Raw genomic sequence first — 27,859 nt, 5'->3', positions numbered from 1 at the left:
TAATAATAATAATAATAATACATCTCATTTATAAGCGCCTTTCAAAACTCTCAAGGACACTTTAGAGTCACAAGATCAGTTTTTCTGTGGGTGAGCAGCGGCAGCCACACGCGCCAGCGTTCACTCAACCCTGAAGTAACATAAAATTATCATCATTACACAACAACAACAGTAATAATAATAATAATAATAATAATAATAATCAATCGAAAACGTGTAAACGTCATGTCGGCCATTTTGAATGGATTTCGACTTACGACCATTTGATCTTTTGTCGGAACGGAACCCGGTCGTAACTTGCGATTTACCTGTATACATAAACATATACAAATATACATAAACATATGTAAATATAGCTGCCTAGATAGATGGATAGATAGATGATAATAACTACATCAAAAGGACCTTGAAAAAAAAACAGGGACACTTTAAGATTTTAATTTTTTCAGTACATATGCTTATTTTATTTTTATTTGTATTTTTTGTCACTGCCACTCAAATTCCAGGACCCACAAAATATAGAGTTTTAGGACGAGCCAGCCAGCCAGCCTCTCACTCTCGCACAGCAATCGACTGTGTGATGACACCAGAGGGGGTGGAGTTTGCGAGTCATTTAGCTTCCGAGTCTCTATTCAACATTTTGAAAGGGTTTCAACCCTTACGACCATTTTTGACTTACGACCGTTTGATCGGAACGGAACTCGGTCGTAAGTCAGATGTTACCTGTATATTGGTTTATATACAACATTGAAGCTGGAACAATGCTATCTAGCTATTAGCTAGCTACATAGCTTTCTATATATTTGAGTTACTTTGGTGTTGACTGTTAAGTGACCTTGAGAGTTTTGATAGGCGCTTAGAAATGAAATGTATTATGATTATGATTATGATTATGATTATGATCATTACAGCGCCGGTCGCATGGAGAAGCACTTGGACGCGCTGCTCAAGCAGATCCGTCTGGTGGTGGAGAAGCACATCGAGACGGACGTGCTGGAGGCCTGCAGTAAAACGTACAGCATCCTCTGCTCCGAGGAGTACACCATCATGAACCGCGTGGACATCGCCCGCTCGCAGCTCATCGACGAGATGACCGATCGCTTCGCTCACTCCGTGGAGGACCTGCTGCAGGAGGTGAGACGCCGTTGCTGAACACAAAACAAGCCATACCTGTCAACCGCACGTATTTTGCCGCATTCTATACGATTTGTGCACATTTTTAGATGTACGTGTACGTACGCCATCCAAGAAAGTTTGTACGGGAAACGCAAACCAAATTGGTCCATATAATTTTGAGATTTTTTTCATTCTGTTTTTTGTCCTTAAATATTCATGTTAATAATAATAATAATAATAATAATAATAATAATAATAATAATGATACATTTCATTTATAAGCGCCTTTCAAAACTCTCAAGGTCACTTTACAGTCACAAGATATGTTTTTCTATCGGTGAGCAGCGGCAGCCACACGCGCCAGCGTTCACTCAACCCGAAAGTAACTCAAATGGATAGAAAGACAGCTAGCTAGCTAATAGATAGCTAATAATAATAATAATAATAATAATACATTGTATTGATAAGCGCCTTTCAAAACTCTCAAGGTCACAGGATAGGTTTTTCTGCGGGTGAGCAGCGGCAGCCACGCGCGCCAGCGTTCACTTAACCCGGAAGTAACTCAAACGGATAGAAAGCTAGCTAGCTAGCTAATAGATAGCTAATAATAATAATAATACATTTCATTTATAAGCGCCTTTCAAAACTCCCAAGGTCACTTTACAGTTTATCTGTGGGTGAGCAGCGGCCTCCACACGCGCCAGCGTTCACGCAACCGGAAAGTAACTCAAATGGATAGAAAGCTAGTTAATAGATAGCTAATAATAATAATAATACATTGTATTGATAAGCGCCTTTCAAAACTCTCAAGGTCACTTTACAGTCACAGGATAGGTTTTTCTGCGGGTGAGCAGCGGCAGCCACACGCGCAGCGGCAGCCACACGCGCAGCGGCAGCCACACTCAACCCAGAAGTAACTCAAATGGATAGAAAGCGAGATAGCTAGCTAATAGATAACATCGATAATAGATAGCAAGACAAGTTCCGGTCAAGTGGAATTTCATTTTGAAATCTGTTAAATGACACATTTGACAGTGTTTTTTTCCCGCCGTTATATCATTCATATTTTTGGGTGTTTTTTATTAAGAACACAAATTCAAAATAGTTTTTTTGCTGTGGCTACAATGCTCTATAACAAAGAACATCCTTGATTATTACTAGAACTATGTTAAAAGTATTCAAAGTCAGTTTGTTGACTGTTTGTTGACTGACTCCCAGGCCGAGGAGGCTGACGACGACGACATCTACAACGTTTTATCCACCCTCAAGCGACTCACGGCCTTCCACAAGTGAGACTTCCATTCCCGACGTTCCTTTCGCCCTTTCCGTCAAGTCACATTCCGCATCCTTCCCGCAGCGCTCACGACCTGACGCGCTGGGACCTGTTTGGCAACTGCTACCGGCTGCTGAAGGCGGGCATCGAGCTGGGATCCATGCCCGAGCAGATCGCCGTGCAGGCGCTGCAGTGCTCCCACTACTCCATCCTATGGCAGCTGGTCAAGATCACCGAGGGGGCGCCCAGCAAGGTGCCCCCCCAGTATATATACTGTACTGTGTGTATATATACACTGTGCGTGTATATACTGTACTGTGCGTGTATATATATACTGTACTGAGTGTGTATATATACTGCATATACTGTGTGTATCTATGTATATATACTGCATGTACTGTGTGTGTATATATACTGCATGTACTGTGTATGTACATACTGCATGTACTGTATTTATATATTTACTGCATGTACTATATATATATGTATGTGTGTGTGTATATATATACGTGTATGTATGTATGTGTGTGTATATGTATGTATGTGTGTGTGTATATATATGTGTGTGTGTATATGTATGTATGTGTGTGTATATATATGTGTGTATGTATGTGTGTGTATATGTATGTATGTGTGTATATATATGTGTGTATGTATGTGTGTGTATATGTATGTATGTGTGTATATATATATATATATGTGTATGTATGTGTGTGTATATATATGTATGTATGTGTGTATATATATATAGATATGTATATGTGTGTGTATATATGTGTGTATGTATATATATATATATATCATATATATATGTGTATATATGTATGTATATATATATATATATATATATATATATATATATATATATATATATATATATATATATATATATATATATATATATATATATATATATATATATATATATATAATGTTTTTTTAATTTTGTTTTTTACTATGTAAAAATGTAAATCTATCAAACTTTTTTTGTGGATGATGGTGCTAATTGTGTGTCCATACAGGATGACTTGCTGGCCCTCAGAAGGGTGGTGAAGTCCTTCCTCGCCGTGTGCCAGCAGTGCTTGTCCAACGTCAACACGCCCGTCAAAGAGCAGGTAGAATGTTTGAGACCGCGCTTCCAACGCCAACTGGACTTTTGTCTCCGGTTTCCAATCATCTCGCGCAACCAATCGGGTTCCCGTCCAGGCTTTTATGCTCCTGTGCGACCTGCTGATGATCTTCAGCCACCAGCTGACAACCGGCGGGCGCGAGGGCCTCCAGCCGCTGGTCTTCAACCCCGACGGGACACTTCAAAACGAGCTGCTCAACTTCGTCCTGGACCACGTCTTCATCGACCAGGACGAGGAGAGCCAGAGCATGGGTGAGAAGGAGGCGGCTGTTTTGAGAGACACTGCGACAACACAAAAAAAAAATCTCCATGATGAATTCCATCGCCTCTCAGAGGGTGACGAAGAGGATGAGGCCAACAAGATCGAGGCCCTGCACAAGAGGAGGAACCTGCTGGCAGCTTTCTGCAAACTCATCATCTACGACATCGTCGACATGCCCGCCGCCGCCGACATCTTTAAACACTACATGAAGGTAACTTCTCATCTCTTCAGGAAGACGAGAAAAAAAAAATCTCAGGTTTCTGATGCACTTTTTTTTTTTGTTAGTATTACAACGACTACGGCGACATCATCAAGGAGACCCTGAGCAAAACCAGGCAGACGGACAAGATCCTCTGCGCCAAGACGCTCATTCTCAGTCTGCAGCAGGTCAGATCATTCCGGATGGCGGCCATGTTGACGTATACGTCCATAATCACGCACGTCATTGATGGGAGGCTATGCGCTTGTTAGCTTTTCAACGAGCTGCTGCAGGACCAAGGCCCCAACCTGGACCGCACGTCGTCTCACGTGAGCGGCATCAAGGAGCTGGCTCGCCGTTTCGCCCTCACCTTCGGCCTGGATCAGATCAAAACCAGAGAGGCGGTGGCTACGCTACACAAGTGAGTTCCACGCTTGTCCCTCTTTGCCCTCACTGGTATGCTTTTAGGTGGCGGTGGCGGCGAGACGTTTATGGAATTAGAAACTTTTTTTTTTCTTACATCTACAAAATTACCGGATTCTCGGGGGTAAAAGACACGCTCAATGAATGGTGTATTTTCAAACTTTTTCCATTTATAAGGCACACCAGACTATATACAGTGAGACCTCAAGTTACGAACTTAATTGGTTCCCAGACAGAGTGTGTAAGGTGAAAAGTGTGTATCTCCAAAAAAAAATCCCATAGGAAACCATTAAAATGGGAATAATCCGTTCCTGGGTTTCCATAAAATATACTTTTCAACTAAATAAGCCTTAAAACTACACACAACATACCTTATTCTATGTATAATAAATGTGCTATTGTATTGTAATGAAAGAAATAAACTGCATTGTATCATAAAGTCACTTTATTTAATAATAATAATACATTTCATTTCTAAGCGCCTTTCAAAACTCAAGGACACTTTACAGTCACAGTTTACATTTGTGATGGTCATTTATGGCTTGATGGAATGGCGTTGGAGGTCGAAGGTCAAAGGGAATTGCTGTTTGGAAAGAGAGGCGCATTACATGAGGACTGTAATTAAAGCAATAAAGTGTGCTGTAAAATAAAGTTTTATTGACCTTTTTGATGGTCGTTGATGGCTTATGGAAGGAGAGTCACCGTCCATAAGGACTGTTGGTAACTTAACCTCTGGTGCTGTTCGGTCGTGTGCTTCCGCCGAAGATCACTCCGCCAGCCGTGGTGGGTGTGTATTATGAAAATAGTGCTTATTATAAGGTTTCATTTTCATAAATTTGACGTTTGTAAGACAAAACGTTTGTAAGTTGAGGTGTTTGTAAGTTGAGGTCTCACAGTATAAGGCGCACCTTCAACGAATGAAAAACGTTTTCTAAATAGAATATATCATGTATATGTCAAAGTTTTCATTTTTTCCAAATACTGTATTTTCCGGTGTATAAAGCGCAGCGGAGTATAAGGCGCACCCCCAATGAATGGTGTATTTTCAAACTTTTTCCATTTATAAGGCACACCAGACTATAAGGCGCACCTTCAACGAATGAAAAACGTTTTCTAAATAGAATATATAAATAGATAAAATTTTCCACATACCGTATTTTCTGTTGCATAAGGTGCACGCCCAATGAATTGTCTTTTCAAAAATTTGCCGTGTATAAGGCGCACCGGACTATAAGGCGCACCTAAATGACAAATGTTTTCCAAATAGAATATATAAATACATAAAAATGTCCAAATACCGTATTTTCAGGTGTATTAGGCGCAGCGAAGTATAAGGCGCACCCCCAATGAATGGTGTATTTTCAAACTTTTTCCATTTATAAGGCACACCAGACTATTAGGCGCACCTTCAACGAATGATTTTTTTTTTCCCCCCAAATTGAATATATAAATATATGTAAGTTTCCATTTTTCCAAATACTGTATTCTCCAGTGTATAAGGCGCACCGGAGTATAAGGTGCACGGCCAATGAAAAATAAGACGCACCCCCAATCAATGGTGTATTTTCAAACTTTTTCCATTCATGAGGCACACCAGACTATAAGGCGCACCTTCAATGAATGAAAAAAGTTTTTCAAATAGAATATATAAATAGATAAATATTTACAATACCGTATTTTCAGGTGTATAAGGCGCACCCCCAATGAATGGTGTATTTTCAAACTTTTTCCATTATAAGGCACATCATACTATAAAGCGCACCTTCAATAAATGACAAAAGTTTTCCAAATACAATATTTAAATAGATAAAAAATTCAAAATACCATATTTTCAGATGTATAAGGCGCACTGGTGTATAAGGCGCAGGGACATCTTTTGAAGAAAATCAAAGCTTTTGGGTGCACATTAGACACTGGAAAATACGGTAGTTAAAATGAGATTGGATTGGATTAACCTTTGTTAGGCAGTGGAGAAATTGACATTTCACTGCAGCAAAGTGATGGAAGTAAGAGGAAAGGAAAGGAAGAAGTAGAAAAACAAAATACAGGAGCTTCTGGAAAGGCAGCCATTCTCGCGGTGCCATCTTGAAGTCAAAACAACAACAAAAAAAAAAAACAAGTTTTTTTTTTAATTTTCAAAGAGCCCTTCAAACTAAAATCAAATTAAAACTGGTCGAACAGCTGTTCAATTACGCAATCTGGAGCCTGTTTTATGTCATTTTGAGCAACTTTCGATTGTATTTTGTTTCCCTTCTCAGAGATGGAATCGAATTTGCCTTCAAGTACCAGAATTCTCGAGGACCTGAATTCCCTCCCATTAACTTGGCCTTCCTGGAAGTTTTGAGCGAGTTTTCTTCCAAGCTGCTCCGCCAAGACAAAAAGACAGTGTAAGTTTACTCATTTGCTGCCATTCGCAAATTTATTCAGATAAAGCGCTGGTCAGACCTCTGCCAATGTTTTTCCCTTCCACTAGGGGGCGGCATATACCTTTTGCCCATGTTAGCGCTTTGTTACAGCTTCAGCTGTTGTTAAAGTGCTATATAAACCAATATGTATGTATTGCATTGCATTTTGGACAGTCGCCCCCATTTCAAGCTCAGATAACTCCAGATGCATATAACTTGGGCTGTTTTGAATGTTTATGTAGTCCTAAAATTCAGTGTTCTGTGGGTCCGGCAATTTGTGTGATAAATGACAAAAACCCTTGCACTGGAGTGGACACATTTTTGCACATTGTCTGTCAGTCGATGAGTTATTAATAACAATAATTATGTTTTTTTGTGATTAGCTTTATTTGACAACCAGGACTTATTGTAAGCTGTGCGGCATCAATTTTGAATTAAGTTGAAGGGTACAATTATTTTTTTTTGCCCGATAGAAGCTGCCAGCTAAAAATATTTTCTTCGAATAACGATGACCTGCAAGGGTTTAACACATTTTTAATCATCCAATTTATTTTTCCAGTGCAACTGAATTTGGGAATTTCTTACGGACTCATCCTGGATCATAGCTGCCGAATCGAAGAAGTCCGGTTTTAGTTCCGCTTTGGATGTTTATGTAGTGCGAAAACTCAATACAGTTAACATCCGAGTTACGACCAGGTTCCATTCCGACAAAACGGTCGCAAGTCAAACGGTCGTAAGTCGAAACCCATTCAAAATGGCCGACGTGACGTTTACACGACAGAATAGTATATGATGTCAATCTGAAAATTTTCTATTAGATACCAAACTGTTTACAGTTCATTTAAACATGTTATTAATAATTACAAATTATAACCTTTAGTGTCATTTTTATCATTTTATATTTCGGATTATTGATTTTTATTACTGTACCTGTGATGTACAGTTTACTATACAGTTCATTTACAAATGTTATACTTACCTTTTCGTGTTGTTTTTATCATTTTATATTTCATATTATGGATTTCTATTTTTAGATATACAGTAAAGTGTCGTTATATCGATATTCAGGGGAGTCCGAAAAAATATCGATATAACCGGGACTATCGATATATCCGATATCGATATAACGAGACTTTACTGTACGTGAAGAATACAAGTGTAAAAAAATCGCTCTCCCTGCTAACGGCCAGAAGAGGTCGCCCCACACACACGCTCGGTTGGACTCAGGCGGACAGCGAAGGAAAAAAAGCAGTGTACAGTACTGCAGGAGATATAGCCGGGATGGTATCGGCACTGTATAACTACTGTATTGCGTTTAGTCACGCAGTAGATTGCTGTGCGAGTGTGTGACATGCGGGCTGGCCAAAATTGTAGTTTGCGGTTGCGGTCGTAAGTACGGGCGGTCGTAAATCGCGCCGGTCGTCACTCGATACTAAAATGCCCCTCATCCCGCCAGCCACTCGTACCTGGAGAAGTTCATGTCGGAGTCCATGTCGGAGCGGCGGGAGGACGTGTGGCTGCCGCTGATCTCGTACCGGAACAGCTTGCTGACGGGCGGCGACGAAGACCACATGTCGGTCACGTCGGGTTCCAGCAGCAAAACCGGCTCGGTCCGCAGCAAGAAAGGACGACCGCCGCTCCATAAAAAACGCCTGGAAGGTAACGAGATCGAGATGAGGGACGCGGCGACGGCGTTCGGCCCTCATGGCGTCCATTTTGCGTCATTACAGAGGAGAGCGGCGTGGAGGGCTCGTGGCTGATGCGCAACGACACCTTGCAGACACCCGGCACGCTGCAAACACCCCAGCTCACCTCCACCGTCCTGCGAGAGAACCGGCCGGCGGAACACATGCCCGACGCCGATTCGGAACCCGGCTCGGAAAACGATTTCGTCCACAAGTGAGTGACACCCCCCCCCCCCCCCCCCCCTCCTCCGTTAATGGCGCGCCTGCTTCATTAACACCCTCGTCGTGGCCTTCAGCCCGCAGATGCAAATGTCGTGGCTGAGTCAGCAGAAGATGGAAGAGGTGAGCCGGAAAGACCGGACGGCCATCAACTACATCAAGTCACGCAACAATCAGGGCGTCCGGCAGACCGTGTAAGTGGACGCGCGACCAATAAGATGCTCTAATAATAATAATAATAATAATAATAATAATAATAATAATAATAATAATAATAATAATGATAATAATGATAGTAATAGTAATATAATAGTAATAGTAATATAATAGTAATAGTAATATAATAGTAATAATAATAATAATAATAATAATAATAATGAGAATAATAGTAATGATAGTAATGATAGTAATAGTAATATAATAGTAATAGTAATATAATAGTAATATAATAGTAATAATAATAATAATAGTAGGAGTAATAGTAATAATAATAGTAGTAGTAATAGTAATATAATAGCAATAATAATAGTAATATAATAGTAATATGATAGTAACAATAATAATAATCGTCATAGTACTAGTAATATAATAATAATAATAATGAGAATAATAATAATAATGATAGTAATAGTAATATAATAGTAATAGTAATATAATAGTAATAATAATAGTAATATGATAGTAACAATAATAATAATTGTCATAGTGCTAGTAATATAATAATAATAATAATAATAATAATAGTAGTAATAGTAGTAGTAATAGTAATATAATAGTAATAATAGTAATAATAATAGTAATATGATAGTAACAATAATAATAATTGTCATAGTACTAGTAATATAATAATAATAATAATAATACTAATAATAATAATAATACATTTAATTTCTAAGCGCCTTACAAAACTCTCAAGGACACTTTACAGCTAGCTAGTTTTCTATCTATTTGAGTTACTTCCGGGTTAAGTGAACGCTGGCCCATGTGGCTGCCGCTGCTCACCCACAGAAAAACTGTAAAGTGACCTTGAGAGTTTTGAAATGCTCTTAAAAATGAAATGTATTATTATTATTCATTCTTCATCACTTGCTGTACCCTCTTTGTGACATGCAGCAGTTCTAGATGAAAGAATGAAAAGAGATTGTCTCACATCTCCTGTCCCACGTCAATCCGCTTCAATTCCAAGCCGCGACAGTTCCAAATACGCATCGGCGCTCTGCGCTGACGCTCCTAAAATGAAACTGTACTGTAAAAGAGTAAAAGCCTGATGGCCGTTGCCCCCCCCCCCCCCTCTACCAGACGCGGGTTGATGGAGGATGACGCCGAGCCCATTTTCGAAGACGTGATGATGTCATCGCGAGGCCAACTGGAGGACATGAACGAGGAGTTCGAAGACACCATGGTCATCGACCTGGTTGGTGACGACGGCGCGCTTGATTGTTTTTCGTCTTGATAAGTTGTTTATTTATTTATTTTTAACCCCTCGCCAGCCGCCATCGAGGAACAGACGCGAGAGAGCGGAACTAAGACCGGACTTCTTCGATTCGGCAGCGATGATCGAGGATGAGTCGGTAAGAAATTAGCTAAATAAATTGGACCATTTGTAGATGGCCGCTTCTATCGGGCAAAAATAAACATTTTTGTACCCTTCAACTTAATAATAATAATAATAATAATAATAATAATTGCTAAGCGCCTTTCAAAACTCTCAAGGTCACTTTACAGTCAAAGTTTTTCTGTGGGTGAACAGTGGCAGCCACATGCGCCAGCGTTCACTCAACCCGGAACTAACTCAAATAGATAGAAAGCTAGCTAGGTAATAGATAGATAACAGATAGCTAGCTACATAGATAGCTAGATAGCTAATATACAGCTAGCTTAATAGCTTGCTACATAGCTAGCTAGATAGCTAATCGATAGCTAGCTTGATTGATAGCTACATCGATAGCTAGATAGCTAATTGATAGCTAGCCTGATAGATAGCTAGCTAGATAACCGGCTAGTTAGTTAGATAGCTAAAAGACAGCAAATAGCTAGCTAGATAGCCAGCTAGTTAGATAGCTAATAGACAGAAAATAGCTAGCTAGCTAAATAGTATTCAACAGTAGCCAAAATGGAACTGTATAGTGCCACTTAGCAGTTTTTTTGACAACGATACTAGTGCAGCGTGTTCTACCGGAAACAAATTCCTTGTGTGTTCTACATACTTGGCAATAAAGATGATTCTGATTCTGATTCTGATAACCAGCTAGTTGGTTAAATAGCTAATAGACAGCAAATAGCTAGCTAGATAGCTAATAGAAAGAAAATAGCTAGCTAGCTAGATAACCACCTAGTTGGTTAGATAGCTTAATTCTTTATTTTCAACCCACAAGCAGAAGAAAAATGATACGTTGAGGAAACCACTTTTAAAAGCTAAAATCAACAAGCTAGCTAAATAGCTATATATATAGCTAATAGCTGGAAATTCATTCTCTGCCAATTTTGAGGCCTACTTCCCATCCAAAAGTTTTTTTTAATGTATTTTTTTTTTTGTATGTAAATTTTTCTTTGTGTGTCTTTACAGGGGTTCAGCATGCCCATGTTCTGATGACAATGGTTTTTTGGAGGGGGTCAAAAAGAACAGAAAAGATCGTCATCTGATCAGGAAGTAAAAAAAAAAGACACCATTGGTAAAGGGGGGCGGATCCACGTAAGCTGTCAATCACACTCCTTTTTTTCCGAAGAAGGTATTGTACAATTACTTCACCTCTCTGGACATCCTGCTCCACCTCTTCTTCCTTTCCGGGGACGCTTTGGAGAAAGTGTTCTGGGTGCCCCCCTCCCCTCCCTCGTGTTTGCACTTTGGTCCAATCCGCATCAGTTCAAACCAAGAGTGGATGTCAACTCTACATGGTCTATATCTGTGCTCTTATCACTTCTCCTTCGCCTTCCTCTTCCGATTTTTGGACTTAACTCAGCACACAAATAGATTTTTTTTTTTTTTTGTAAAGTCAAAACAAGAAAAAAAAAAAGACATTTCTAATTCTGTAGCTTTAGTACGAAAAAAAAAAAAGTTTTCAAATGAAAGTGTTTGTTTGTACAGCGTTTCCTTCTGGAATGTGTATTTTCATTCATTTGTTGCCAAATGGTGGCCTACGTACAAATATTCTCTTCCGGACCACCACCACCACCCCCGCCCCGCCCCTCGTTTTTTTAACCCCCGACCCCGCTACCTTCACTGCTTTAGTATTTTCTGTCGCTCCCTCGCCGCTACAGACAGTGTTTGACTCGTGTCGGTGCATCACATGTTGTTTGAATGCGTTATTCGCGTTTTGCTTGTGTAAATATCACAGACGGTCCGCGGAGCCCTAACGTGCTCTCAAAAAGACTCCTTTTTCAATGTTTTTTGTTTGTTTGTTTGTTTGTTTGTTTAGGGTTTTTTTTCGGTCGACCTTCAATCGTTTTTCAGAAAATAAAATATGTACTCGATTTTCAGAGTGGTCGTCTTTTTAACAGCCAAAAAGTAAAAAAAAAAAAAACATGGTTTGCTCCATCAGTTTTCAAAAAGTAACAAAAAAAGATTTTTTTAATGGTTTAAATGATCGTAGTTAAAAAAAAAAACACATGGTTTGTTTGCCTGATCATAGTTTAAAAAACAACATACAAAAAAAACACGGTTTGCCCGATCATAGTTTTCAAAATTTTTTAAAAATATTAGTGCTGTGAATGATCGTAGTTTAAAAAAAAAATACAGTTTGTTTGCCTGATCAGTTTTCAAAAAAAAAAAAAAACACTGTGTGACCGATCATTTTTTTAAAAAGTAAAATAACTTTTTTTCTGGTTTGAATGATTGGAGTTAAAAAAAACACATGGTTTGTTTGCCTGATAATAGTTTTCAAAAAGTAAAAAAAAAAGTTTTTTTTTATGGTTTGAATGTTCATATTTAAAAAAAAAAAAACAAAAAAAAAAACGTTTTTTTTTTTGCCTGATCACTTTAAAAAAAAAAAAAAACACGGTGACCAATCATAATTTTTAAAAAGTAAAAAAAACATTTTTGAATGGTTTGAATAATTATAACAAAAACACGGTTTGTTTGCCCAATCATAATTTTAAAAATATTTTTTTAATGGTATGAATAATTAAAAGAAAAATGCTGTTTGTTTGTCTGATCATAGTTTTCGAAAAGTAAATAAATTTTTTTAATGGTTTGAATAATAAAAAAAAAAAAACATGGTTTGTTTGCCCGATCATAATTTTAAAAAAAGTAAAAAAAAAAAACGTTTGCCTGATCATAGTATTCTAAAGGTTAAAAAAAAACACTGGCCAATTGTAGTTTTCAAAAAGTAAAAAAAAAAACAATAATTCATAAAGTAAAAAAAAATAATATTTAATGATTTACCTGATTATAATTTTCAAGAAGTTTATTTTTGTTTGTTTGTTGAAAAACTGTTTTTCATGCCCAATCATAACTATCTACTTAAATATTTCATCTCCCAGCAGCAATCTGATATAACGGTTTGTCAAAGTCCATTCTTTATTGTGTTAAAAGGTTGAAAAGGCACAATTTCTGCTTGACCCAAAGTCAAACATGAGGAGTGACATTGAAAGTGGGACGCTAACTAACATGAATGATGTCATTGAAAAACAAAAATGTCCAGATGCATTCTGGGATTGACCTGTTTTTTTTTTTTTTTTTTTTTTTTTTTTGCACTCCAGGCTTCCGGTGGAGTGGAGGGGACGAAAAAAAAAAAAAAAAACAAAGAAAGGAGGCAATGTTTTACAGAGGAATGTTGGCGTGCTTCTTCCAAGGGTTGACCTGCTTCTTGCTAGCCAGCACTTCCAAGTCTCGACAAATCCTCTTGCGCGTGGTGGACGGCTCGATGATGTCGTCCACAAAACCTGCACGAGGTGTGAGATTGGGTTCAAAAATATTATAAAAATATTGAAACATTTTAAGAAACAAAATCTGAATCAGAAAACCTTTAATCATCCGACAATGGGGAAATAAATAATAAGAAGAAGAAATAATGTGAAGCTTCCCCCAAAGTAAAGCCACAAAATGTTGACAAATATAATAACCCCAAATATTTATTTTAATGTGAATTTAATGTGTAATAAATTTCAGATTCAAATTAATCCCTTTGAGTAATTTTTACTCAAACTTTTAGATTGTTTTTTTTTTATTTATGATAAAGTCAATGTAATAAATGTAAGATTCCAATTAATCCCTTAGAATAATTTTGAGTCTTATTTTTAGATTTTTTTTTAATTATAAATTAAACAATTATTCCTGTAGGGTCAGTGTGTGCGAGATCATGTTTCAGGAGAGTGTTTAAAAAAGTTAACAAATATTGCTACATTTTAAGAATAAAACAAATAATTTCACAAATAATTGATAAAAAAGTGAATCTCCCCATAGTAAAAACTACAAATGTTGACAAATATAATTCCACAAAATATTTATTTTAATGGAAATATCATGTAAAGTAAATGGAATTTTTAGTTTTTATTTTTAGTTAGTAATTTTTAAACGTTTTTATGTATGATAAATGTAAACAATTATTCCCACAAATTATTATATTGCCAAAACAAAATCAACCACATGAATACTTATTTAAAAAAAAAAATCAAATATTTCTAAAACAAATGATAATTTATCGTGAGAAAAACGTGGATACAATTTTGTATTAGGGACCCAAACAAAAAAAAATATATATATATATATATATATATATGGATGGCGATACCTCTGACTGCAGCGGGGAAAGGGTTGGCAAACTTGTCGACATATTCCGCTTCGGCCTCGGCCTGGTTCTCCTTCCCTCTGAAGATGATCTGAACGGCTCCCTAACACACAAATTCACCCGGTATTAACGACGCTAAACAAAAAAAAATGTAACATTTCAGTTTAAATATGACACCAAAATGAATCATTTCAAATATTTTTTCTGTAATGTCACATCTAACCAGGACGAATGAATCGGGACAAAGAAATAATAATAATAATAATAATCACTCAACCCGGAAGTAACTCAAATAGATAGCAAGCTAGACAGTTAGCTGACTAGCTAGATAGTCATATAGCTAATAGATAGACAGCTAGATAGCTTGCTAACGTTGCTATTAGCTTAATAAAAGAAAGTGTACCTTTGCCCCCATGACGGCCACCTCAGCCGTAGGCCAAGCGTAGTTAGCATCTCCTCTCAGGTGTTTAGAGCTCATCACGTCATACGCGCCGCCATAAGCCTGCAACCGAGAACATTTTAATGGCCAAAAAAAAAGTCCTCTCTTTCCATATGAACGTCATTGTTGACAAAGAATAATTCCAAAAATGGTGACTCTTAAGGTGACGGCACCTTCCTGGTGATGACGGTGATCTTGGGCACGGTGGCTTCGGCGAAGGCGAACAGCAGCTTGGCTCCGTGGCGAATGATGCCCCCGTATTCCTGAGACGTGCCCGGCAGGAAGCCCGGAACGTCCACGAAGGTGACGATGGGAATGTTGAAGGCGTCGCAGAAGCGCACGAAGCGAGCGCCTTTCACCGAGGAGTTGATGTCCAAGCAGCCTGATCATCAAAAGCCATCCCAAAAAACATCAAGCAACAAAACGGTAACCGGGCAACCGTGTTGACTCACCCGAAGCCACTTTGGGCTGGTTACCCACCATGCCCACCGTGCGCCCGTTCACGCGAGCGAATCCCACCACGAGGTTTTTGGCGTAGTCGGGCATGATTTCAAAGAATTCCATCTCATCCGCGATCTAGAAAAGTTGACCAAAGTACAGTTGGACCTTGGCTTACGAACTTAATTGGTTCCCAGACAGAGTATGTAAGGTGAAAAGTGTGTATCCCAAAAAAATATTTCCCATCGGAAACCATTAAAATGAGAATAATCCGTTCCCAGGTCCCCATAAAACAACATTTTAACCTAAATAAGCCATAAAACTACACAAAATATACCTTATTTTATGTATAATAAATGTGCCTTGATATTATAATTCAATAAATAAACTGTACTATATAATAAAGTTGTTTTATTTACCTTTGCGATGGTCGTTGATGGCTTAATGGAATGAATTGGCGGCTTTCATCAGCATTAAACACTTGATGAGGAACATCGCCTTCTTCTTTCACCATCTTGAGGAATGATCCTTGTAGGTGCTTTCTCTGCCATCATTTTACCTTGTTCATCATCAATTGTGTTCTGTTTAGCTGGGTCAATATCTTTTTGCATCAAGTGTACAGATGACTTGTGCGGGTTATTTGTGGACTCTGATTGATGAGATATTTTAACCTTCCAGTCTACACTCTGCTTTTGAATTATCGAAGTTGAAACGAGTCTAGATTTCACTGTTTTCTATCCATTTTCTAACCTTTTTTATGTTTTTTTCTTTTATTTTTCAATTTTGTTTTTCGGTTTAAAACTGTCATCTCCCTTTCGTGTGTGTGTGTGTGTGTGTGTGTGTGTGTGTGTGTGTGTGTGTGTGTGTGTGTGTGTGTGTGTGTGTGTGTGTGTGTGTGTGTGTGTGTGTGTGTGTGTGTGCGTGTGTGTGTGTGTGTGTGTTTTCTCTCACTCTCTCTCTGTCTGCCTGTCTACTTAATGTTTAACCCCCCCCTCCACTGCTGGGTTCTTGACCAATCACGTGGCTTTAACTGAAGACGCCATTTTGTTTTTTGGAGAACAGCCTCACTCTCCCTCTGTCTGTAACCCCATCCCCCACTGCTGCGTTCTTGTTCTCTAGTTTTAAGAAAATTAGAAAGTAGAAAATTATGTTTTATGGGGACCTGGGAACGGATTATTCTCATTTCAATGGTTTCCTATGGGAAAGTAATTTTTGGGATAGCCTTACACACTGTCTGGGACAAATTAAGTTCGTAAGCCAAGGTATCACTGTATGTGGAAAAAAGTTGGCAAATACACTTTTCAATTGGGGGTGCGCGTTATACTCCGGTGCGCCTTATACATCGGAAAATATTTCCCGATGATCTTAACGCGTTGTTTGCTTTGATGACTTACAGCGTGGATGATGTCCAGCATGTCGTAGGCTTTCGTCGACTCAAACGGGACGATGGTGTCCAGCATCGGAACCAGGCGCTCGCTAAAGTAAAGGCAGATGAAAAAGAATCATACAAATTGGACATATTCCACTCGCCAGATGGAATTAGTAAATCAAGAAAACAATATTTTGCTGAGAGATTGTTTTTTTTTTTCCTAAAACAGACTAATTTATGCACCGTGAATTCTGCCTAGCAACAAGTCATGGTTGGGTTTTGCATTGAAGGTGATTGGCTTGTGTTTTTCTCCCCGAAATAAAAAAATTAGGGGCAGGCTCACAAATTCTAATTCCCCATGTATTTATATGAATTCATTTATTTTACACTTTCTTTGTAATATTCCCGCGACTCTGCCTTTCCTTTCCCGACCAAACAAAAAAAAAAAGTACAAACCTGGAGTCGTGACACTCCCTGACAGGCGCAGCGTCCTGATTGCTGAGCGGCAGGAAATTGAAAAAGTGACGCAGATGCAGCAGAGCTTCCACGTCATTTTCAAATGCCCGGTGCGCCACACCTTAAAAAAAAAAAAAAAAAAAAAAAAAAAGCCCACAAACAACCCTCACAATTTCCACACAGGTTACGCAAAACTGCAATAACGCCGCCGCCGACTGACCGGATACGCTCGTATGGGTCTTGGCTCCGCCCAGTTCCTCCTGAGTGACGTCTTCGTTGGTGACGGACTTGACCACGTCGGGACCCGTGATGAACAGGTACGACGTGTCCTAGCGTGTGGATGCGAGCGTATATGACACCAAAGGTGGAGCAACACATGTAGACTGATAATAACTAAGTATGCCATTTTTAATGACGGTTGTTGCTTTTTTTTGGACATTTTCAAACACAATTTGTGCGTCAAATGTGAAGTTTAATTATTTTAATTGGATGAAAGTCACTCTCACTCACCTTGACCATGAAAGTAAAGTCGGTCAGCGCGGGTGAGTAGACTGCGCCACCCGCACAGGGTCCCATGATGAGGGAGATCTGAGGGACCACCCCGGACGCCATTACGTTCCTCTAGAGATTGACACACACATACAGTCCCGATTATTTGAAATCACAATTGTGGTTTTGCTTACTTATCTGGCTGGCTATCTATTAGCTATCTAACCAGCTAGCTAGCTAGCTATTAGCTGGATGGCTAGCTATCTATGAGCAAGGTTTTTATTTATTGTAATTATTCCGGGTTGAGTGAACGCTGGCGCGTGTGGCTGCCGCTGCTCACTCACAGAAAAACTTATCCTGTGACTGTAAAGTGACCTTGAGAGTTTTGAAAGGTGCTTATAAATGAAATGTATTATAATTATATTATTATTATTATTATTATTATTATTATTATTATTTTGAAACGATATCACATGGTAAGCGACACCAAAAAAACAAGCAAAATGTTTTTAGATATACTAAAATACACTGATGTAGGTTTTCGCCATTATTAATATTATTAATAATAATAACGCAAAAAATTGTTCAATAATATAATTGTTCAATATAATTTTGAGATAGTTTCGATTCCGTTTTCATCATTAAATATGAATAATGACAATAATACATTTCATTTATAAGCACCTTTCAAAACTCTCAAGGTCACTTTACAGTCACAGGATAAGTTTTTCTGTGGGTGAGCAGTGGGCGCCACACGTGCCAGCGTTCACTCAACCCGGAAGTAAATAGATAGAAAGCTAGCTAGACAGCTAATAGATAGCCAACAGATAGATAGCTAATAGCCAGCTAGCTAGATAGTTAGTTAGCTAATACACTGAGCCAGCGTTCACTCAACCCGGAAGTGAACAGAGAGAAAGCTAGCTAGCCAGCTAATAGATAGCCAACAGATAGATAGCTAGATAGCTAGCCACTTAGATAGCTATATAGCTAATAGCCAGCTAGCTAGATAGTTAGTTAGCTAATACACTGAGCCAGCGTTCACTCAACCCGGAAGTGAACAGATAGAAAGCTAGCTAGCCAGCTAATAGATAGCCAACAGATAGATAGCAAAATAGCTAGCCACTTAGCTGATATGTTTCGGCGTGTACTTCCGCCTTCATCGGAGTGTCACTGATGTTGTGACGCGCCGTTTGCTTACGTTGCTCTAGCGTATTTGTTGTCATATTTTAAACTTAAAATGGAAACAAAAACACCTTAATACTTTTAAAAATGTCGCGTAGTCAATTTAGTTTAAACGTCTGTCACTCACCCGCCGTCTTCTTGATGTAAATGACAGCTGAGCGAACCTTAGCCGCGACGGCTACTTACGGCCTTTCGAGTCGAATTTTAAAATATAAAAATATCATAACCCGAGATGAAACATTTATATTTATTGGTTTTGTTTATATATGCGGCGTGTCCGGTCACCTGCTGAGGACAATTATTATGATTATTATTATGTAAGAAAAGTTGATTTATTATGTTTTATTTGTCGGATGACTGTGTTGCGGGCACGTCACCAGGAATATGTCGGCGTATCCGGCTAGAGACTCCACCCCCTCTTGGATGCGGGCGCCTCCGGAGTCATTGAGGCCGATGACGGGCGCTCCCACCATCATGGCCTGATCCATGATCTAAAAAAAAAACAACAACAACAACAACAGGTGAATGTGTCATGGATGACAAAATGGCCGCTTGAAATATTTTGGTAATGCTTACCTTGCATATCTTCTGCGCGTGAGCTCCGGACAGACTGCCGCCAAACACGGTGAAATCCTGAATATTCAAATCATGTTTTGGTTGTTTTTTTTTTGGAAAGGGGGTGATCATGCAAAGTCAATATTTATACACACCAATGATAGATATCCTTACCTGACTGAAAACGTACACCAGGCGGCCATTGATTCGACCGCTTCCTGTCACCACGCTGTCACCAGGGAACTGTTGGGACAAAACAGGAAGTGACGTCACACACACACTCAGGAAGAGGAAGCTGACGGATGACCACGACCGTCACCTTGTTTTGGTCCTGTTCCATGCCGAAGTCGGAGCAACGGTGTTCCACGAACATGTCCGTCTCGCAGAAGGACTCGGCGTCCAGCAGGAGTTCAACTCGCTCTCGAGCTGTCAGCTTGCCCTGCGCGAGGGTTTTTAACCTTTAATTATATTTCATGGTAATTATTTCTTTTTTTTTTTACATCGTTTGTATGACGTCACAAAAACGCCCCCAGGCTTCAATCGGTTTCCCGTGTTCCAGTCATGCCATTGGATCGCGTTTCCACATTGCATTTTGTTTTTGTCGCACTAAATAAGACGTCACTGCGCCGTCCCAACTCCACGAAGACGTAAAAACGAGCTTTTCACCCGTTTGTGTTGTGCGTCGATCCTCTTCTGACCTCCCCCGGCGAGCGCCGCCTTACGTTTCTTCTCAATACGCTCCCTCACGGACAGGTGGCCGACCGAGTAGCATCGGTTCGTCGCGAGTGTCGGCGCGCCATGTTTGACCGGCGCCAGAGTCCTGAAAGACTGCCGCAAGCCGTCGAGAATCCCGCGGCTTCCCCGAGCAACACTGTAAGCCGCCATCATGGCTGCGCGCGTCTCCCGTGACAGAAGGCAAACCGAAATGAGCATTCACACCAACCAATGGCGACCGAAGGGCCGCTCTTTTTCAACCAATTGGACTGGAAGAGAGAAGCTGACAAGGCGAGATTTATGGAAAAGGGGTTCGGTCTATGGGTTTTTTAATTTTACCCTGATACTACTCTTTCAGGTACGTAGCTCTTTTTCTTTCGGGGGGCTACTGGATGTGTTTTTAATAAAAAACATTACGAGTATTCTATTTCCATTCTTCTTTGTGGTCTGTCGAAGTTCAAAACTTGAAGCGTAAAGACAGTCGCTTTTATTTTGTTCTTCAGCTTCACAAAATGAAAGCGGCCATCTTGGGAGGGACAACGTTCCGCTAAAAGGCAATGATTTTGCAGAGCAATTTCATTTAACACAATAATACATTTGTTGATTTTCATCTTATTAACTTTGTGACAAAGACCAAACATGTGACATTAATACAGTCCATTTGCGAGGGGAAAAATCCATTTTTTTCTTAACCCATGAAATCTCACCCACTTGTAATTGTACCGTATGTCTATGGATCCACCTATGATTTTTGTTGTCAATAAAGATTTGAATTAAAAAATGTGAAAGTCCTTTTAAATTTGTAAATGTGGGTTATGCGAATTTGACAATCCCCAATCCATTTAGAGATAAACCAATGAATGAATGACTCTGTCTTTGGGTTGTCATATTATATTTGTTAGTGTATTTAGTTTTTTTTTTTGTTCTTTTGACTTCAAGATGGCGTCGCGAGAATGGCTGCCTTTCCAGCAGCTCCGGTATTTTGTTTTTCAACTTCTTTCTTTCCTTTCCCCTTCCTTTCATAATTTTGCTGCTGTGAAATGTAAATGTCTCCACTGCGAGACGAATAAAGGTAAATCCAATCCAATGTCAAAATTCATGACATCAAATTCGCGTTCAATTTTAAATGTACGCTGCTTGTTATTGTCAATATTTTATGATCAAATATAACATTATAAAAGCATATTTTACAGCAATGCGCAAGAACACCGAAAGGGGACAATGTGCCGAGACAAGGGACCTTCTTCCCACTTCCGCCCTCGTCCTTAAAAAAACGGTAACCAGGGTAACTAACAAGTCTCGCGTGAATTCGTTAGCGTGCGAGAAAAAGCAATATGGCTTGATGCGAGGAAGTGCAAATGAAATGATTGATGAAATTTCCGAAAGGCACTGCGAGCTTCACGCGTCCTTTCGCCGGCCGGTGGTTACGGTAGATCTCCGCGGAAGAAACCACCAAGACCGCAACATCAACTAAAATCTAGATCCACCCTTTGTCCAAGGCAGCTCGGGGGGAATTTGCACATTTCCGATAGCTCTATTTTTTGGGGGGGAGGTAGAAAGCTAACAATGCTAACTTTAGCTTTGTTTACATGTAGCGCGCGCTTCATAACTGACAGCTAGCCGCAAACAGAACTGTTTAACCACCCACGCGTGGTTCCGACGCAATTGTTTGACCACAATTAAGTGACTTAAAAAAGTACTTTATTTATGGCCGGTCGGGCGACTTTTCGCGCGAAGCGACAAGCGGGGGCAAGCGAGCTAGCTAGCCTGCTAAACTAACAGGCTAGGCTCCGCTAAACAATGCTTCCCCTTTGAAAATGGCTACACAACTACAACGTTCGTCCCGGCTGTCGGGAGTAAGAATATGAAGAATTATGACGTGGTGCGCACGAGCGTTTCCACTAAAGAGCGGCGATATTGATATATTTTAGATAAGACTATAAATGGCTTGCAGCTAGCTAACTGTCCACGAAGATACCGGACCGATAAAAGAAACGGAAATAGCCCCCCTGTGCCTAGCTTGGATCTAAAGCCCTTCCACGTCTAACGCACGGCGTCCCCCAACTCCTCCACCCAGAGAGGCGGCGATGAACCCGGTCAACGCGGCCGCGCTGTACGTGTCCGCCAGCCGGGCCGTGCTGCAGTGTGACCCGCGGCAGCCGCACACCTTCTCGGACATGTACACGCAGCTGCCTTTCTTCCGACAATCGTTGGCATGTCTCGTCTGTGGTAAGCGCCACTCCGGTAAAAAAAAAAAAAAAAAAATCGGAATATTGTCGTGTTATTTATACCACTGGTGGGCGTGGGTACGTGTGTGTTTGTGTGTGTCAGTGCTTGACACATTTTGTCGTCGCCTTGGCAACGAGGCCGAGCCTCTATCGTGTCTCTCGCTCTCAATTGGCAAAACATGACTGCTTTTATTTACTTTTAATAATTTCATTTATAAGCGCCTTTCAAAACTCAAGATCACTTTGCAGTCACAGGATATGTTTTTTTCTGTGGGTGAGCAGCGGCAGCCACACGCGCCAACATTCACTCAACCCGGAATAACTCAAATAGATAGAAAGCTAAATAGCCTGCGAGATAGTGAGCTAGATAGCTAATCAAACATTCAAAACTATTGCTGAATAATTAATTTCATTAAAATAACAAACATTCCCCTTGTGTCTTTATACCAGTTTATACAGGTAACAACCGACTTGCGACCGAGCTCCGTTCCGATCAAAGGGTCGTAAGTCGAAATTGGTCGTAAGTCGAAATCAATTCAAAATCAATTACAAACATTTATGCTTTCCTCTTCACAACTATTTGAATCATATTCATAACTGAATGAGTAACAAGAAAGCATCTTCTCCCAATCTGAACTCTCTGAAGCCATTGTTTTGATTCTGGAGCAAGGCAGTTTGTGAAGGAGTATCCTGGCGTGACGTCACCAACAAGGGGGCGGGACTTTCTGAATCTCTCCAGTTCTGAGCTCATTTTGTGGCAGTTTTGAGACACTTTAAGTCATAGATAGCTACCTAGATAGCCACCCAGCTCGTTAAATAGCAAATAGACACCAAATTGCTAGCTAGCTAATAGCTAGTTAATAGATAGCTAGATGGCCGGCTAATAGATAATGAGATAAGATAGTGAGCTTAAGCTGTTGTTAAAGCACTACGTATGTATTGTATTGTATTGTATTGTATTTTGTACAGCCACCCCCATTTCAAGCTTACATAACTCCAGACCCACATAATTTAGGAATTAACTCTTTTTCTGATTGGAGTCTAGGGATTCTTATGCCGTTTTGGATGTTTATGTATTCTTAAAATTGGATATTTTTATTGGTGTTTTGCATTTAACTAAAAATATCAGCCTGCGTGCGTGTTTGGGCTATTTTAGATGCTATAAAACGTTTTTCTGATGTCAGTTAGGAAACCAAAAAACTGGTGTCGGTTGTCCTTTAAACATGCATTATCCCTCCCTCTCTCCAGGTGAGCTAGTTAGCGATCCGGTTTCGGCGCCGCACCCCGGCTGCCCGCACCACGTTTGTCTGGGCTGTCGTGGCCAGAAAACGACAAGGGGGCGAGCGACTTGCGCCCGCTGGCGGGACGCGTCCGGCTTCCGCGAGGACAAGCAGCTGTCGCTGCTGGTGCGCCTCTACCGAAAGCTTTGCGTCTACGTGGCCCATTCGGCGCTGCTGCCGTGCGTCAGCGCCAACGCCGAGCTGATGGCGCTGCTGGAGGAGGCGTTGGTGGCATCGTCGGAGGACGCCCAGTCGCTGAATCCCCCCACAAGTAGGGAGCGATTTGACTTCACTCAAAATCACGAAATAAACCTCAAAATTAATTAACTCATTCACTGCCATTCACAAATTTATTCGGGAATTGAAAATATGACATAGAGCGCCATTCCGGAATGTGTGTTTCATGCTTGGGCGCCGATAAAGCACTGGCCATGGCCTCTGGTGATTTTTCATTTCCACAAGGGGGCAGCATTTCTCTTTTTTTCCATGTTAGCGCTTTGTTCCTGCTTATCATCATCATACATTTCATTTCTAATCGCCTTTCAAAACTCTCAAGGTCACTTTACCGTCACTGGATAAGTTTTTCTGTGGGTGAGCAGCGGCAGCCACACGCGCCAGCGTTCGCTCAACCCGGAATAACTCAATTTGATAGAAATCTAGCTAATAGCTAGTTAATAGATAGCTAGCTAGATAGCTAGCCAGACAGATAGCTAACAGCTACCCGGAATAACAATTAGATAGAAGGCTAGCTAATAGCTAGTTAATCGATAGCTAGCCAGCTAGTTAAATAGCTAATAAACAGCAAATACATAGCTAGTTAATAGATAGCTAGCTAGATAGCTAGCCAGACAGATAGCTAACAGCTACCCGGAGTAAGTGGAGTAAAGTAAATTAGATAGAAAGCTAGCTAATAGCTAGTTATTAGATAGCTAGCTAGATAGCCAGTTAATAGATAGCCAGCCAGATAGCTAGCGAATAGATAGCGCGACAGATATCTAGCTAGATAGCCACCGAGCTTGTTAAATAGCTAATAAACAGCAAATAGCTAGCTAATTAATAGCTAGATAGCCAGCTAATAGATAGCTAGTGCGATGGATAGATAGCGAGCTTAAGCTGTTGTTAAAGCACGACGTATGTATTGTGTTGTATTTTGTACCGCCACCCCCATTTCAAGTTTGCATAACTCCAAACCCATATAATTTAGGAATTAACTCTCTTTCTGATGAAAGAGGAGTCTCAGGATTCTAATGCCGTTTTGGATGTTTATGTAGTCTTAAAATTCTATATTTTGCGGGTCCTGGAATTTGAGTGAAAATGACAAAAACCCTGGCACTGGAGTGGACACGTCGTCTGGCAGCGAACCAGTTAAAACAGAGTATTGAAGGAAAAAAAAAAACAATTGGCAAAGCAAAATAAAAAGTAATATTATAACCCTGGCAGGAGCACCGGACGGCGAGTTGGTGAAAAGCGAGTGCGGGGATGACCGGGATCCCGCGGAGGAGGACGGCGAGTCGGCGAGCCGTGAGCCCGTCGACGAGGAGTCGCCGGACGGTGAGCCCGCCCAAGACGGCGACTGGAAACCGGGCGCCATCGAGTCCGCCAAGGCGCTCGGGGCGTGCGACCGGGCATTCCCGGAGAGCCCGGCGCCCTCCTCGCCCGAACTGGAGGTGTGCGAGCTAATAGAGGAGACGCTAGCCCCGCCCCCCGCGGCCGACGCCGCCACCCTGGAGCTGAGCCTCACCACCGGACCCTTCGCCCCCGCGGCTTACCCGAACGGCGCCTACGCCGCCGCGCCGGGCGGCAGGGAGCTGGAGGAGGGCGAGGTGCTTCTCCTCAGCGTGGAGGAGGTCCTCCAGACTCTGGACCCCCTCCAGCCGCCCGCCGCCGACAACCCTCACGTGTACCTGCAGTTGGACGCCGCTCACAACTACACGCAGGTCCGCGGGGACCGGACTCGGGCGGCGCCGTCGCCTCCGCCGTCATCGTCGGCGCGCCACAAACGCAAGCGCTCGCGATCGGAGAGCGACCGCGAACGGGTCAAGCCGCTACCCATCGCCTCCATCCTGCAGGGGCCCGCCGCCGCCGCGCCGCCCCACGCTTATTCGTTTCCGTACAACGGGGGGTCGCCCAAGCCCCCTCGCCACCACCACCATCATCATCATCATCACCACCACCACGGCAAAGGCGGCCGCAAGCACGGCGAGCTGGCGGCCAAGAAGAAGGCTCGCTCGGGCGCTAAAAGCAAAGAGGGCGGCAAGGAGCAGCGCCCGCAACTGTCGGGCTGCCCGGTGCCCGCCGCGCCGCCGCGGCCCCCCTACAAGAAGCCCGCCGAGAAGAAAGGCTGCAAATGCGGACGCGCCACCCAGAACCCGTCGGTGCTCACCTGCAGGGGGCAGCGGTGCCCCTGTTACTCCAACAGAAAGGTCAGAACAAGACGCGACATCAAAATGGCCGCGTTCATTCCTGATAAGAATAGATTTTTATTCATTTAGTCTGTTTTTTTTTTTTTTTGATTCATTTATTATTATTTTTTTTTTTAAGAACATTTTTTTGGGAGAGTCCGAGTTTGATCAAAACCGACAGATATTTTTAAAATGTTATATCACATAATTTCTTTCAATTCTGTTAAATTTTTATTCTATTTTTTTTGAATGCCACATCACATTTTAATTTTTTTAGATGATGTCAAATATTTCCTCTTTTTTTTAATATCACGTCTCATTTTTATTATGTTTGCTAAAATTGTGACTTTTTTTAATATCAGATCACAATCTTTTTTTTCAATTCTGTTAATTTTTTCCTATTTTTAAAAAAATAACATCACATGATTTTTTTTTAGATTCTGTGATTTTTTTCCTACATTTTTTTAATATCGCATCTCATCATTTTTATGATATTTTCTAAAATGTTTTTAAAATATCAGATCACGCTATCATTTTTTACGATTATTTTGTTACTCTTTTTTTAAGTATCTTAAGTATCATTTTTTTAGATTATATCACATTATCATTTTTTAGAATCTGTCAATTTTAGTTATTTTTTTATTGTTAATTTTATTAAAATTTGTCATTTTACATTTTCGGATAATAATAATAATAATAATAATAATAATAATAATAATAGTGATAATGATAATAGTGATAATACTGATAATAGTAATGATAATAACAATAACAATTATAATAATAATAATAATAATAATAGGAGTAGTAGTAATAATAATAAGAAGAATAGCAATAATAGTAATAATAATAGTAGTAATAGTAATAATGATAATAGTAATAATAATAAAATAATAATAATAAAAATAAAGGCAATAATAATAATAATAATAATAATAATAATAATAATAATAATAATAAAGACAATAATAACAGAGATGATAATAATAGTAACAATAATAATAATGTCATTTATAAGTGCCTTTCAAAACTCTCAAGGTCATTTTACAGTCACAGGATAAGTTTTTCTGTGGGTGAGCAGCGGCAGCCACACGCGCCAGCGTTCACTCAACCCCCAAAGTAACTCAAATAGATAGAAAGCCAGCTAGCTAATAGATAGCTAGCCAGCTAGCTAGACAGCTTAAAACTGCTGCTTCCAGCAAAAATAGCTTGAGGAGAAATCCTAAAATTGTTTGTAAATCCAAACCGAAGACTTTGTTCGGTCCGCAGGCGTGCCTGGACTGCATCTGCCGCGGCTGCCAAAACTCTTACATGGCCAACGGCGAGAAGAAGCTGGAAGCGTTCGCCGTTCCCGAAAAAGCTCTGGAGCAGACGCGGCTCACGCTGGGCATCAACCTCACCAGCATCACGGCGGCCGCCGCCCTGCGCAGCCCGCCGGGCGGCGGACTTCGCGCCGGCACCCTCCTCAACGTCGCCGCGGCCACCGGCGCCCCCGTGGCCACCGCCTTTCTGTCGGCCGGCACGCCGCCCGGGGACCCCGCCTACGAGGACAGCCTGGAGCTGCTCATTGGCTGACACAACACAACCCAACCCGAGCCAGACTTTTTGTTGTCTTTCTTTCAGGTGCTCATCGAATGTTACGGCTGCACGCCACACCCCGCTTCCCTTGAATGGGGCGCACTATGGCAGCTGCTCTTCTTCTGTGGTGGAAAATGCGCAGTAGTCAGACGAGCGTGGCTGTGCCAACCCCTTGCTTGTGGTGCATGTGTGCGTGATATCTACCCCTAACACATACGCCACCATCAAAGGTAATAGAGACCCCCACCCCACGCCACGCCCCCTATGGACCCCCCCCCCCCCCCCCCCCCCC

General features: G+C 40.9%; 3 protein-coding genes across 3 annotated transcripts in view; 2 read left to right on the top strand and 1 right to left on the bottom strand.

Annotated features, from left to right (window-relative positions):
- stag1a (STAG1 cohesin complex component a) overlaps positions 1–12,182 on the top strand; it is a 36,030-nt gene extending 23,848 nt beyond the window's left edge. Inside the window, exons 19-33 of the mRNA XM_089003750.1 lie at positions 912–1,134; positions 2,335–2,405; positions 2,474–2,642; positions 3,412–3,504; positions 3,596–3,770; positions 3,852–3,991; positions 4,066–4,167; positions 4,252–4,400; positions 6,661–6,789; positions 8,264–8,466; positions 8,538–8,706; positions 8,789–8,905; positions 10,011–10,125; positions 10,202–10,282; positions 11,278–12,182. Coding sequence (XP_088859876.1) covers positions 912–1,134; positions 2,335–2,405; positions 2,474–2,642; positions 3,412–3,504; positions 3,596–3,770; positions 3,852–3,991; positions 4,066–4,167; positions 4,252–4,400; positions 6,661–6,789; positions 8,264–8,466; positions 8,538–8,706; positions 8,789–8,905; positions 10,011–10,125; positions 10,202–10,282; positions 11,278–11,301 — 1,960 coding nt within the window. The 3' untranslated portion in view covers positions 11,302–12,182. The remainder of the gene's footprint in view (positions 1–911; positions 1,135–2,334; positions 2,406–2,473; positions 2,643–3,411; positions 3,505–3,595; positions 3,771–3,851; positions 3,992–4,065; positions 4,168–4,251; positions 4,401–6,660; positions 6,790–8,263; positions 8,467–8,537; positions 8,707–8,788; positions 8,906–10,010; positions 10,126–10,201; positions 10,283–11,277) is intronic.
- A 1,027-nt stretch (positions 12,183–13,209) lies between these two features.
- On the bottom strand, positions 13,210–20,279 carry pccb (propionyl-CoA carboxylase subunit beta). The gene is made up of 14 exons (XM_089005162.1): positions 20,032–20,279; positions 19,685–19,804; positions 19,540–19,608; positions 19,387–19,443; positions 19,188–19,301; positions 17,650–17,760; positions 17,360–17,468; positions 17,140–17,260; positions 16,709–16,790; positions 15,329–15,452; positions 15,050–15,258; positions 14,841–14,939; positions 14,441–14,540; positions 13,210–13,592 (listed from the first exon to the last, which is right to left on the bottom strand). The coding sequence occupies exons 1-14, from the start codon at positions 20,251–20,253 to the stop codon at positions 13,471–13,473; spliced, it is 1,659 nt and encodes a 552-aa protein (XP_088861288.1). The 5' UTR covers positions 20,254–20,279; the 3' UTR covers positions 13,210–13,470.
- Positions 20,280–20,991: 712 nt separating this feature from the next.
- msl2a (MSL complex subunit 2a) lies at positions 20,992–27,837 on the top strand. The gene is made up of 4 exons (XM_089005161.1): positions 20,992–22,308; positions 23,556–23,858; positions 25,028–26,010; positions 27,259–27,837. Exons 1-4 carry the CDS (start codon positions 22,167–22,169, stop codon positions 27,562–27,564), a joined length of 1,734 nt encoding a protein of 577 aa, XP_088861287.1. The 5' UTR covers positions 20,992–22,166; the 3' UTR covers positions 27,565–27,837.
- Positions 27,838–27,859: the final 22 nt, after the last annotated feature.

This window comes from Hippocampus bargibanti, linkage group LG09 (genome assembly GCF_051943395.1).
Source record: "Hippocampus bargibanti isolate YZ-2025 linkage group LG09, ASM5194339v1, whole genome shotgun sequence".
In the NCBI taxonomy this organism is placed as follows: Eukaryota; Metazoa; Chordata; class Actinopteri; order Syngnathiformes; family Syngnathidae; genus Hippocampus; species Hippocampus bargibanti.
Note: the sequence above shows the minus strand (reverse complement) of the source record. Positions and strands in the feature narration are given on the sequence as shown.